The sequence below is a fragment of the Sus scrofa genome, chromosome X, assembly GCF_000003025.6.
Source record: "Sus scrofa isolate TJ Tabasco breed Duroc chromosome X, Sscrofa11.1, whole genome shotgun sequence".
NCBI classification, from domain to species: domain Eukaryota; kingdom Metazoa; phylum Chordata; class Mammalia; order Artiodactyla; family Suidae; genus Sus; species Sus scrofa.
Genome location: NC_010461.5, coordinates 124997099 through 125009903, shown reverse-complemented (window position 1 = coordinate 125009903; position 12805 = coordinate 124997099). Strand labels below are relative to the sequence as shown.

General features: G+C 58.1%; 2 protein-coding genes across 3 annotated transcripts; both read left to right on the top strand.

Annotated features, from left to right (window-relative positions):
• UBL4A (ubiquitin like 4A) lies at window positions 247–2783 on the top strand. 2 transcript variants are annotated; one of them, XM_003360512.4, is made up of 5 exons: window positions 247–386; window positions 521–626; window positions 811–1025; window positions 1136–1242; window positions 2623–2783. In XM_003360512.4, exons 1-5 carry the CDS (start codon window positions 339–341, stop codon window positions 2732–2734), a joined length of 588 nt encoding a protein of 195 aa, XP_003360560.1. In that variant the 5' UTR covers window positions 247–338; the 3' UTR covers window positions 2735–2783. The 2 variants fall into 2 exon arrangements, with proteins under 2 accessions (XP_003360560.1, XP_003360561.1); XM_003360513.4 differs by having other exon boundaries at window positions 255–386; window positions 1136–1373.
• Window positions 6698–8231, top strand: LAGE3 (L antigen family member 3). The gene is made up of 3 exons (XM_003360514.3): window positions 6698–7293; window positions 7542–7670; window positions 7906–8231. The coding sequence occupies exons 1-3, from the start codon at window positions 6713–6715 to the stop codon at window positions 8018–8020; spliced, it is 825 nt and encodes a 274-aa protein (XP_003360562.2). The 5' UTR covers window positions 6698–6712; the 3' UTR covers window positions 8021–8231.

The window sequence follows — 12805 nt, the reverse complement described above, 5'->3', positions numbered from 1 at the left end:
CTGGTCTGCCGCGGGCAGCGGGAGACGAGCAGGACCGGGCCAAGCCCCCTGCGGCCTCGCGCCGCAGGAGCAGAGAGCCGACCGGCTCCCACGCCTCCGAGGCCCGGCTCCGCGACTCGCGCCGCCGCCGCCGCCACATCCCGGCCGCCCGCGTGCGGCGGCGGCGGCGGCGGCGGGGCGGGGCGTTGTGGGGGCGGGGCGGGCGGGGCGGCGGCGGGCGCGCCCCTCGCGCGGCTTCCGGCGGCGGCGGGCGGTTCCGGCGCGCGCCCGGGGCGGCGGCGCGCGGCAGGGGGCGGTTGGGGTGCGCGCCGGCCGGAGTGGACGCCGCCGCGGCCGCCATGCAGCTGACGGTGAAGGCGCTCCAGGGCCGCGAGTGCAGCCTGCAGGTACGGCGGCCGGGCCCCCGGCTCGCTGGGTCAGCCCCCGGGCGCCGGGGCCGGCGGCGCCGGGGAGGCCGGGAGGGCTGCCCGGGGCCGAGGCCGCCGCCTCACCCCCTGCCTTCCATCCTTGGCCCGGCCAGGTGTCGGAGGACGAGCTGGTGTCCACGCTGAAACATCTGGTCTCCGAGAAGCTAAACGTCCCCGTGCGCCAGCAGCGGCTGCTGTTCAAGGGCAAGGCCCTAGCAGGTAACCGGGGAGCCCCGCGGGAAGTCGGGGCCGAGCCTGCGCAGCGGTGCGGCGGATGGGGCTCTGGCCGCTGGAGCGCCGGGGAGGTGGCCTCCTCAGCCAGGTGTCGCAGCGCCCCCGCCTGGCCTCGCTGAGGCCATCCCCACCCTTGCGGGCGACACCTCCATCCCTCTCTCTCGGGCAGATGGGAAAAGACTCTCCGATTACAGCGTTGGGCCCAATTCCAAGCTCAACCTAGTGGTCAAACCGCTGGAGAAGGTGTTGCTGGAAGAAAGCGCGGCCCGGAGACTGGCTGAGGCCCCGCCCCCGCCCCCAGCCGCCTGGCAGCTGGTCTCCAAGGTCTTGGGCCGCCACTTCAGCGCTGCAGATGCCAGCAGAGTCCTGGATCAACTGCAGAGGGTGAGAAGGGTCGCCCGCCGCCGCCGCCGCCGCCGCCGCCGCCGGCCCCCGCCTCAATCACAGGGTCGTCCCGCCGCGCGCCCCTGAATCCTCCCGGCCTCTCTCCTCAGGATTACGAGCGGTCCCTGAGCCGGCTGACCCTGGATGACATCGAGCGCTTGGCTAGCCGCTTCCTGCACCCCGAAGTGACTGAAGCTATGGAGAAGGGGTTCTCCAAGTAGGATTCTCGGAGTGTGGGGAGGAGCCTGGCCAGGCCACAAGCTGCATGTAGCATTAAATGTGTTCTCATGTTGCAATTTGGCTCATAACAGTAGCTGGCGGGTACCGGGTACCTGCACCTGGCTCTCGGTAGGTGCCCGGCACCGCTCAAAGCCCTTGCCCTGGGTTTGCTCCCACACTTTGCACAGAAGGTGAGACAGCCAAGGCTCCTAGCGGTGTCCTAGGGGAGCCAGAATCTGAGTGCAGCCAGCTTCTAGAAGTGCCTCAGGGTGAGGAGGAGAAAGGCGTTGTTTTAGAAGGGTTCTGAGGGGCGCGGGGGGGGGGGGCGCATTTCCCGTTTAGCCCACTGGGCAGGAGCCCGCTAGCCGCACTTTTCCAGGCCCGAAAGGGGAGGCATCGGGTGCCTGCTGCCCAGAGGCCAAGTGACACAGGCCCAGGCCCCCCAGCTGCTGCCAGCAGTACGCAGCTGACGAAGGAGGAGCAGGCTGGGGAGTCTGTGCTGTGACCTTAGGCAAGTCCCTGTGCCACGTTGGTCCCCAGCCATTGACTCCACGCGGCAAGGAGAGTCAGCCAGTCAGCTTCCTTGACCCCCCAGCTGCAGCGAGCCTCCCCCTTGTGTCCCCGAAACCAGCTGAGGCCAAAAGCTGAGCAATGGCCAAGTACGGCCCAGAGGAGCGGTGTCCTGGGCACCCCCTCTGCTTGTCTGCTCCTGGCCGCGGGCAGTTCTTGACCCTTAGAGATGACAGGTGACTGGTCCCCAGGCCCTGCACTCACCCGCAGCTCGGAAGTGGCCCCTACCTCTGCACGCACGGGGACGTCGCTGGGCACGCCACTCGCTGGCTGAGTGGGCAGCCCGGGCGGCAGGGACGGGAGGGGCCTGGGGTGCGGGCACAGGGACCGTCCAGGCGCCTGCTCGGCGGAGGGGCCCTGGGCCGGCTGAGGCTTGAAGGAAGCCACCCTCCTGGGGTAAACGCTGGGTCCCCGGGCTGGGAAGACAGACAGAGGCCCTCGGGCCGGAGGTTTTGACGAGCAGGGGGAAGGCCCCGGCCCCACCAGGAGCTGGGAACGCCGGGGGCTGGGGCCCCCTTAGGAGCTGGGGTGCTCTGGCAGCTCACGTGACACCCACCAAAGCTCTGTCCCTTTTCCTTCAGGAAACTTAAGTCGACATTGTCGTTGCACTAGAGGGGAGGGCGAGACTGATCTGAAGGGGACTGTGTTAGCGCCGCTGCTCGTGGTCCCCAATAAACCATAAGGGACGGGGGTTCGAACAATAAAGGAGACACTAGTTTACGAGGCTGAGGAGTCCAGGGGTGTTGGCAGCAGAGAAGCAATTTCCCCAAATACCCAGTGTGTCTTCCTACCTCCCTCTGCTCTGCAGCGTCTGCTTCATCCCAGGCCTCTGCCTCAGGATCAGGAGATGGTTGCCTACAGCTGCCACCACATCCCTCGATCACAGCCAGCAAGGAGCACCTTCGCGGCCTGTAGTGTAGCCTCTTCCTCAGATGCCCCAGCAAATAAACGCTGTCCTTTCAGACCGAACTGGGTCGCGCCTCCATCATTTGGGCTGGGCTCGGGTGGGCTGTGGAGGGAGAGGGAGCTTCTCCCAGACCAGGCCTCCGCCAGGGCCGACTGGCAGGCGCAGGGCAGAGGCGGTGCAGACGCCCCGGAGATGGCGGTTGAGTCCCTGGTGCCTGCCAGCCCCTCCCATCTCGGGGAGACAGAGTCATCTGGTGCTTAGCAGCCATCCGCTGGGCAGTGGGACACAGGGGTCAGGACGTCGGCGGGGAGATGGGAGGGGCGCCTTCGGGGTGTAGGGTGGGAGCCCCGCTGGCAGAACCGACCGGGGTGCAGACCGTCTGAAGCCGCAGCTCTGGGCAGCCTTCTGTGACCAGGAGTGGCCCGTGGACAGGACAGCCTGGACACTAAGCACGGCCTGTGGCGTGAGGGGACCCCACCAACTGCACATGCCCTAGAGGCCAAGGAGTGTCCCCAAGCGTAAGGCCACAGGAAGGCCCCTCCAGCACGGGTGGGGGCACCAATTGCCGTGCCCCCCCCCAACATAGACACGCGTATTACCTTTCCTGCCGGCCTCCCAATCATACTTTCCTTCCAAAAGGCTGAAGGGCTTTTCGGATGCACAAATTGTTCGAGCTTTGGTTGTTTCCGGTTGGCTCCTGTGTCCCTTTGACATGCCTCTCCCTTCTGCCTTTCAAGCATGTCCTTACCTTCTGGTACCACGAGGTGCTCCCGACACAGTGTGTGCTTTTTCCTGCCCCAGACCTGGACTCATCCATTTATCCGAGGAGCTCTGGTTCCTTTGGTTTTGGGTACAGGGTGTGCTCATTAATGCTGGGGTGTCATTGCTTCTAGGCTACTTCACTGGACAAAACTAGGAACTGTATATACTCGGGGGCGGGTGCCCCTGGCAATGGAAGTTCCAGGGCCAGGGATCGAACCAGAGCCACAGAAGTGACATACCTGAATCCTTAAGCGCTAGCTCACCAGAGTTGCAGGAAATGTGTGTGTGTGTGTGTGTGTGTGTGTGTGTGTGTGTGTGTGTGTGTGTGTGTGTTGTCTTTTTGCCTTGTCTAATCGGAGCTGTAGCCGCTGGCCTACACCACAGCCACAGCAACGCCAGATCCAAGCCACGTCTTCGATGCACACCAATGCCGGATCCTTAATCTACTGAGCAAGGCCAGGGATTGAACCCGTAACCTCATGGTTCCTAGTCGGATTCGTTAACCACTGAGCCACGACGGGAACTCCGGGAAATATGTTTTTTAAGAGTTCATACTGCAACCCCTGGAGTTCCCATTGTGGCTCAGCAAAAATGAACCCAACTAGTGTCCACGAGGATGCAGGTTTGACCCTTAGCCCCGCCCAGTGGGTTGAGCATCCGGCGTTGCTGTGAGCTGTGGTGTAGGTCGCAGACGTGGCGCAGATCCCGCGTGGCTGTGGCTGTGGCGTAGGCCGGCGGCTGCAGCTCTGATTCAACCTCTAGCCTGGGAACTTTCATAGGCTGTGGGTATGGCCCTAACAACCAAAAAAAAAAGCTTATGGTGCAACCCCAATTCCAATCCAGCAGCATGGGATGCGTCTTTCTCACCTTCCCTCATTCCACAGAAATATTCCTGACAACATCCGTACATCAATATATTCACTCATTTCCTCTACCAGAGAGAGTCTGCCCAAAGTACAGTCAAAAGAGCTTCACAGTCGCCTCGGCATTCTCTCTGCCAACAACAAACCGAAAATAAAGCCAATTCTGTCTGTCCTTAGAGTATATCCCGTGAAAGGCACACAGTCAGAAGACTGAGTTTAAAAGGTACCTGATAAAGAGGAGAGAGGGAGGGAGAGAGAAAGGAATTCTCCGTGTGACTCAGTAGGTTAGGGATCTCGCGTTGTCACTGCTGTGGTGCGGGTTTGATCCCTAGCCCTAGAACTTCTGCATGGTGTAGATGCAGCCAACGAGGAAAAAAAAAAGGTATCTGACTTCTTTTGTCTCTGTCTGTGGTTCTGCTATCAATTAGATATGCAGTTAGGCTCATCTACTCAATTGGTTTTTTGGTTTTTGTTTTAGTGCAGCACCTGTGGCAAAGGGAAGTTCCGTGGATACTAGCCAGGCTCCTAAATCGCTGAGCTACAGTGGGAACTCCCTCAATTGTTTTTATCCAATTTTAGCATTTGACTTTTTCACTCTTTCAAACATGTTGTTTGTCTTTTTGCCTTTTCTGGGGCCGCTCCCACCACAGCATATGGAGGTTCCCAGGCTAGGGGTCGAATCGGAGCTGTAGCCGCCGGCCTGCACCACAGCCACAGCAACGCGGGCTCCGAGCCGCATCTGCGACCTACACCACAGCTCACGGCAACGCCGGATCCCCAACCCTCTGAGCGAGGCCAGGAATCGAACCCTCAACCTCATGGTTCCTAGTGGGATTCGTTAACCACTGAGCCACGACGGGAACTCCCCAAACATGTTTTTGGATATATAAAATATTTACATGGTTCAAAGTCAAAACGACACAAAAAGTTATATTACAAGAAATGCAATCACCCTTATAGGTGCTCATTTTCAGTAGTTTCGGGGTTCTCCATCCTGTGTTTCTTCTTCTTTTCAATAAGCATGTGTGGGTGGGGGTGGGGGTGTTCTTTGCACTTTGCTTTTTTCACATAACGATATATTCCAGAAATCATTTCATTTTTCATTAGAGGTTTTCATTCTTTCTCAGTGCTGTTGAGGAAAAGTGTGTAAATGTACCGTTGTTGATTTCACCCAGTCTGCACTGAGAGACAAGTGCTCCTGTCCAATGGCTTCTCTCCACCCCATTAGGTTGCGGGGAGTAACTTTGTGCACACATTGTTTCACACCGAGGAGTAACTAACAGTGATGGAATGTTGTAGTTAATACTGTTTCATCCAACAAGCAACAAACCACCTAGGGCATAAACTGCCGGGAGAAGTTCCCAGAGACAATACAGGAACAGCGGAGGAGGGTCCAAAAGGACAGCCTCGGATTATTAGAAATGTAGCAAAGGACATTGTGATGAAGGGTGCCTGGGCATGGCAATACGTCAGATGGGTGATCCCGAAGGCCTCTCAGAGGTGACACCGGGGCCAAGATACTAATGACCAGAAGGAAGCAGTCCTAGGAAAGTCTGGGTACAGCGTTTGCCAAATAGGAAGAGGAAGTGCAAAGAGCAGGAGTAGAGAATGCCCTAGAGGCTGCACAGAGCAAGGAAGCAGGCAGCTGCAGGTGGAGGAGCTGGGAGCCAGGGCACACAGGGCTTTTATCAGCTACAGCAAGGAGTTTGGCTTGGATTCCAAGGGCAGCAGGATATTGTTTCAGGATTTCAAGCAGGGACCTGATAGGATTTATATTAAAAATTAAGAACCGAAGAAATAAATAAATAATAAAAATGGAGTTCCCAGCACGGCGCAGTGGTTAACGAATCTGACAAGGAACCATGAGGTTGCGGGTTCGGTCCCTGCCCTTGCTCAGTGGGTTAACGATCCGGCGTTGCCGTGAGCTGTGGTGTAGGTTGCAGACGCGGCTCGGATCCCGCGTTGCTGTGGCTCTGGCGTAGGCCGGTGGCTACAGCTCCGATTCAACCCCTAGCCTGGGAACCTCCATATGCCGTGGGAGCGGCCCAAGAAATGGCAAAAAGACAAAAAAAAAAAAAAAAAAAAAAGAATTTCACGTTACTTTGAAAACATTTAGTTTTAAAGCCGCACCCCTAGCACATGGAGGTTCCCAGGCCAGGGGTCGGATCGGAGCTGTAGCCGCCGGCCTGCACCCCAGCCTCAGCCACGCGGGATCCGAGCCGCGTCTGTGACCTACACCACAGCTCAGGGCAACGCCGGATCCGTCACCCACTGAGCGAGGCCAGGGGTCGAATCTGGATACTAGTCGGGTTCATTACCACTGAGCTACGACGGGAACTCCCTTAAAAACTTACTTTTGATTAAAAATGTGTCTCCAGTTTAAAAAAGAGTATAAAATCACTGTCAAAAACTTGCAGGAAAACAGAAAAAGGAAGTTGAAATCGCGTCACACAGCGTGCGCGGGGCCGGGATTTCGGAGGGAGGCTCGGCTTCTCCGCGGCCAGTCGCGTCCGGTCCGGTTGACACCCCCGCGGGAGGCAACGGTCCGGAACCGACCACGCACGGCCCGCGGCCCCGGCGGGGCCGGTTTGCGCAGGCGCGCGGGGCGGAGCCGGCGCGGGGGGCGGGGCTTCGCGAGGGGGCCCGAGCTTCTCAGCCGCCGGGGCGAGCGCGGCCGCGAAAGCCGCGGCCCGAGGGCGGGGCGAGGGCGGAGCGCGGCGGCCATGCAGGCGGCGGACGCAGCCGCCGGCGCGAGCGGCGCGGCGGGCGGCTCCGAGGGCCCAGGCCGCAGGGGTGCCCCTGGCGGCCGGGGCCGCCCCCGCGGCGCGGGCGCTGCTGCCGTAGCCGCCGCGGGCGTTCCGCCTGTGGCGCCGGCCCAGCGCACTTCGGAAGAGGGCGGAGACCCCGCGTCCGCAGCCAAAAGGCCACGGAGCCGAGCACACGTCTTGTATCCTGCCCGAGGGGACGGCGGGGAACGGGCTGCGGCCGCCCGCCGTGGGAGGGGGGAGCGACGAGGAGACGGAGGAGTCGGGGGGCGGAGAGGCGAGGCGGAGGCCGCGGCCGCCGGGAGCGGTTATAGGGCCACGCCGGGTCTGGAGGGGCTGGAAGCGGTGCCGAAGGCGACGAGCCTGGTCAGGGCGGCCTGAGACCCGGCCCACAGCACCAACTCCACAGCCTTAACCGACTTTCCATCAGCGCCCTAAGCGTGCCGTTCCCGTCCTCCTGGGAGGCAGAGATCGCCCGCGGCTCGCTGGCCCCAGATGCTGAGCCCCACCGAGGGGCGGTTGGGAAGGAGCTCACAGTGAGCGGCAGCGACCTGGCCGTGTAAGTGCTGGAAGGGGCGGGTCGGGAGTGGCAGCAGGTGGGCGGGCCCAGGTCCCCCGAGGGGCGCTCTACTGGCGACTCCCCAGACGCTCAAGGACCGGGAGGGAGCGGACGCGCTGCCCTGCGCCCACCTCTAATGCAGATCGCAACGGCTGGGGAGCGATGGAGGCGCCGAGCTAGGGACTGGAGGCGCCGCCGCCGCCGCCTGCCTGATTGTCACTTCCCTCACTTTCAGCCACTGGAGAGCTGACGATTCCCGCCTCCTCCGAATTTCCATCGTAAACTTTCTTGACCAGCTTTCCCTGGTGATTCGGACCATGCAGCGCTTTGGGCCCCCTGTTAGCCGCTAAGCCAGGGCTGGGGAGAGGGGCCAAGGTCTGCCCTGTGTCCCTTCCCAGACAGTGCAGCCCTCCTGGGGCAGCGATTCCTGCCAGAATTGCCACTTTATTATGGGGGCTTCATCTTTTGCCCGTACTGGCCCTTGCGCACTCAGGATCCGCTTATTTGTTTGGTGCTTAAATGTTTCGTAACCACAGAAAATAAAATCGAGCTTCGAGGCTACGTCTGAGTTTATCTTCAGCTGTAGCACCTCCGTTGTCCTCAGGTTAGAGAGGAGGTTCTGGGACTCAGACAGTCACGTGCTACAAGGTCATTGAAGATAATTTAAGAGATGGGAGAGGAGGAATTCCCATCATGGCCCAGTGGAAACAAATCCGACTAGGAACCATGAAGCTTAGGGTTCGATCCCTGGCCTCGCTTAGTGGGTTAAGGATCCGGCGTTGCCGTGAGCTGTGGGGTAGGTCACAGACGCGGCTCAGATGTGGCGTGGCTGTGGCTGTGGTGTAGGCTGGCAGCTGTAGCTCCGATCGGACCCCTAGCCTGGGAACCTCCAGATGCCATGCAGCCCCAAAAAGACAAAAAGAGATGGAAGAGGATGGGGGCCGTCTTTCATCCAGGATTAACTACTGTCAACATTTTGGAGTATTTTCTTAGGGTTATAGTCACGTTTATATAGTAAACATAACTGTAATATATAATATTTCAAAGTTTAGCAACAATGACAACAAACCCCAGTGAAATACCAAGACATTTCCATTAAAATAGAAACGAGAATCCTATCATCTTTTTTTTTTTTTTTTTTTTTGTCTTTCTAGGGCCGCACCCATGGCATATGGAGGTTCCCAGGCTAGGGGTGCAATCACAGCTGTAGCCGCCGGCCTACACCACAGCCATAGCAATGCAGGATCCAAGCTACATCTTCAACCTATACCACAGTTCGATGCAACGTTGGATCCTTAACCCACCGAGTGAGGCCAGGGATCAAACCTGAGTCCTCATGGATTCTAGTCAGGTGTGTTAACTGCTGAGCCACAATGGGGAACTCCCTTTTTTTTTTATTTTAAATGCTGTCTTCAAGAGTCTAGGTAATGCAATAAGAAAAATAAACAGAACTAATATAAACATCAGAAAATATGTAAATTGGGAGTTCCCGTTGTGGCGCAGTGGTTAACGAATCCGACTAGGAACCATGAGGTTTCGGGTTCGGTCCCTGCCCTTGCTCAGCGGGTTAACGATCTGGCGTTGCCGTGAGCTGTGGTGTAGGTTGCAGACGCGGCTCGGATCCCGAGTTGCTGTGGCTCTGGCGTAGGCCAGTGGCTACAGCTCTGATTCGACCCCTAGCCTGGGAATCTCCATATGCTGCGGGAGCGGCCCAAGAAATAGCAAAAAGACAAAAAAACAAAAACAAAAACAAACAAACAAAAAGAAAATATGTAAATTGGCATTATCTCAAATACTGTGATTTATACTGTGACAGTAGATGCAATCTCAACACAGCGGCATTAGTGAGAGAGGCTTGCTGATGCTGCTGGTAAGGAAAAGAATATAGGAGTTTCCTACGGGGGTACGATGGGATCGGCAGCATCGCTGCAGCACTGGGACGCAGGTTCGTTCAATCCCCAGCTCCTCACAGTGGGTTAAGGATCTGCCTTTGCCTCAGCTTGGCATGGGTCACGACTGTGGTTTGGTTCTGATCCCTGGCCTGGCAACTCCATATGCCATTGGGGTGGCCAAAAAAGAAAAGAATGTGGAATAAAAAATAAATAATTTAAAAACTTGTTGAATGAACATATAAAGGATACATTACTGAACACTTAAGTTATTTGAAAATTTAGCCATATTATAGGTAATGAATCAGTGGAATGCTTATATAGGTGTTTGGGGTTTTCTTGTTGTTTTGTTTTGTTTTGTTTTGTTTTTTGCTTTTTAGGGCCACACCTGAGGCATAAGGAGGTTCCCAGGCTGGAGGTCAAATCGGAGATGCAGCTGCCGGCCTACACCACAGCTCACGGCAAGGCCAGATCCTTAACCCACTGAGTGAGGCCAGGGATCAAACCTGAATCCTTGGGGATACTAGTCGGGTTCTTAACCGCCTGAGCCGCAACAGGAACTCCCTGGAATGCCTGTATATAAATCTTTGCATAAATGATTGTTTCCTTAAGATAGATGACAAGAGGTAGAATTGGTTAGACATTTAAAGCTCTCAGTGTGTGCAGGAGCTCTCCAGCAGATGCCCCCTCCCGCCAGGATGCTGGTTTCCCACATCCTGGTCACCACCGGGTCTCTTTGGTCAAAATTTTTCTTTTAATTTTATTGGAGAATAGTTGACTTACGATGTTGTATTTTTTTCAACTTTTTTAAAACTTGTGTTTTGGGGGGTGGGGGCACATCTGCGACACATGGAGGTTCCCAGGCTAAGGGTTGAATCGGAGCTCCAGCTCCCAGCCTCCACCACAGCCACAGCAACGCAGGATCCGAGCTGCATCTGCGACCTACTCCACGGCTCCTGTCAATGCCGGATCCTTAACCTACTAAGGCCAGGGATCGAACCCGCCACCTCACGGTTCCTAGTGGGATGCGTTTCCGCTGTGCCACAGCAGGAACTCCTAAAAACTTGTCTTGTATGACAAGAGCAAACAACCCAGAAACACTCGAATAGCTTTGTGACTGTCTGACTTTGTGTCAGATCAGCAAAGAAAAATGCCTGGGACAAGAGTTTAGTTAGAAGGAGTATCTGCCTGCAAAAGCTGTTGTATCTGAAGCCTTTTGCTAAACACGTATCCAAGCGGCTCTTTTGCAGATGCCGTCGGATGTTTGCCATTGGCGGTCATGTTTTCTCAGGAGAAAGACATGATGCCTTTGTGTTCCCGGATGTCGTTTCTGAGCTTTGTTCTGTGATGCGGTTACAGGGCTGGGGGCTTTTGAGCCTCTGTGACCATTGCTCCGTGGGACCGGAGCGGCCTTCGGTGTGGGCGGTCTTCTTCTCCCTCACTGTTGAGCCAAGACCCTCTGAGCCCCCTGCCCGATGCCCCCCGGGTTCCGGCCGGTGGGGGCAGCCCCCAGGCCCTTCCCGCTTGAGCGCTGCGCCCAGCTGCCTTTCAGGCCCCGGGGCGGCCCTTCCCGGCCTCGCGCAGCTTCCTCACCCACCCGGCTGCTCACTGCTCTGCTGCGGACTCGACGCCAGCCAGGACCCCCGCCCCAGCCGGTCCAGCGGCCTCCGCTCTCCAGACCCCGCCCCCGGGCCCCGCAGCGGCGGGACTCGGTCTCCCCAGCCAGCCGGGGGCGGGGGCCCGGCTGCCCCTCCGATCGCGTCCCCGACCGGCCGCCCCGCCTGGTGCCCGGCTCCGTCGCAGCCTGGGTGTCATCCGCGTGGCCGGGTGTGAGGGGCTTCTTCCAGGGAAGCGGCAGGGCAGAGCCCGTCCCCACGGGGGCCGCGCGTGAACCGCCCGCCCTCGCAGAGCCGGCGAGCCCTGCCGTGTGCGGGGGCTGCCGGCCGGGGTCGTGGCAAGGACGCAGTGGCTCCCCTGGGCAGCGTGCAGCGGCGGCCCGAGTGGCTACAGCGAGGGCCTCTTGCTTTCTCTCTTCTTTTTTTTTTTGGCTCTGCCCAAGGCTCGCTGACGCTGGAAGGCCGGGGATCAGACCTGAGCCACAGCAGTGACACCGCTGAAGCCTTAATCGCTAGGCCACCAGGGAACCCCTTTTCCTCCTTTTTAAAAAATCATTTCTAGGGAGTTCCCGATGTGTCTCAGTGGGTTATGAACCCGACTAGGAACCATGAGGTTGCGGGTTCGATCCCTGGCCTCGATCAGTGGGTTAAGGATCTGGCATTGTTGCCGTGAGCTGTGGTGTAGGGCGCAGACACGGCCCGGATCTCGTGTGGCTGTGGCTCTGGTGTAGGCTGGCAGCTGCAGCTGCCATTCGACCCCTAGCCTGGGAACTTCCATATGCCATGGGTGCGGCCCTAAAAAGCCAAACAAACAAACAAGTCATTTCTGGAGTTCCCGTTGGGGCTCAGCGGGTCAAGATCCTGACGCAGTGTCGGTGAAGGGTGCAGGCACAATCCCTGGCCTTGCTCCGTGGGACATGGGTCCTTTGATGCTGCAAGCTGTGGAGTCAGCCTGTAGCTCCGATTCCCCCTCCTAGCCCAGGAACGTCCGTACGCTGCAAGTACAGCCCTAAAAAGAAAGAAAAATCATTTCGAAGCCCTTAATTATCACCGGGGAGGAGAGAATGCAACTGCTTCGCAGCGCTATCCCATTTCCCACCTCCTCCTCCCCAAATGGTTCTGTTCTATTCACACCAGCAAAATCCCCACATCTAGGTCACCATTGGGTTAGTTTCCACAAAAATTAAAAAAAAAAAAAAAAACAACCCTGCGTGTGCATGAGAGAACAACCTAGAAATACCAGGCTAGGAATTCTGTAGTTGACCAGCTTTTTTTCCGGGGAGGGAGGCTGAGTGCTGGGACAGCTGCTTAAGTCCTCCGGGCACGGGAACGAGGTGTCAGCCCCCCAAAACATCCTGCAACCTGGCCAAAGTCATGGGGGCCTTCTCAGGCCCGGGCTGGGGCAGCGGAGGGCGAGAGGGGAGCAGATTCTTTTTGTATCTCGAAGGTAGGGCCCCCAGGACTGGCTGATGGGTGGACGTGGCCCGGGCCCCCTCAAATCCTCAGGAACCCAGCAAGGAGTCGCCCTTCCTCCCGGAACAGCGTCCAGCTCCGGCAGAGCCCACCAGCCCCCACCCGCCTCCGTGTTGGCCCAATGGCCACCTGCCCAAGGCCACAGCCGCACGCGGAC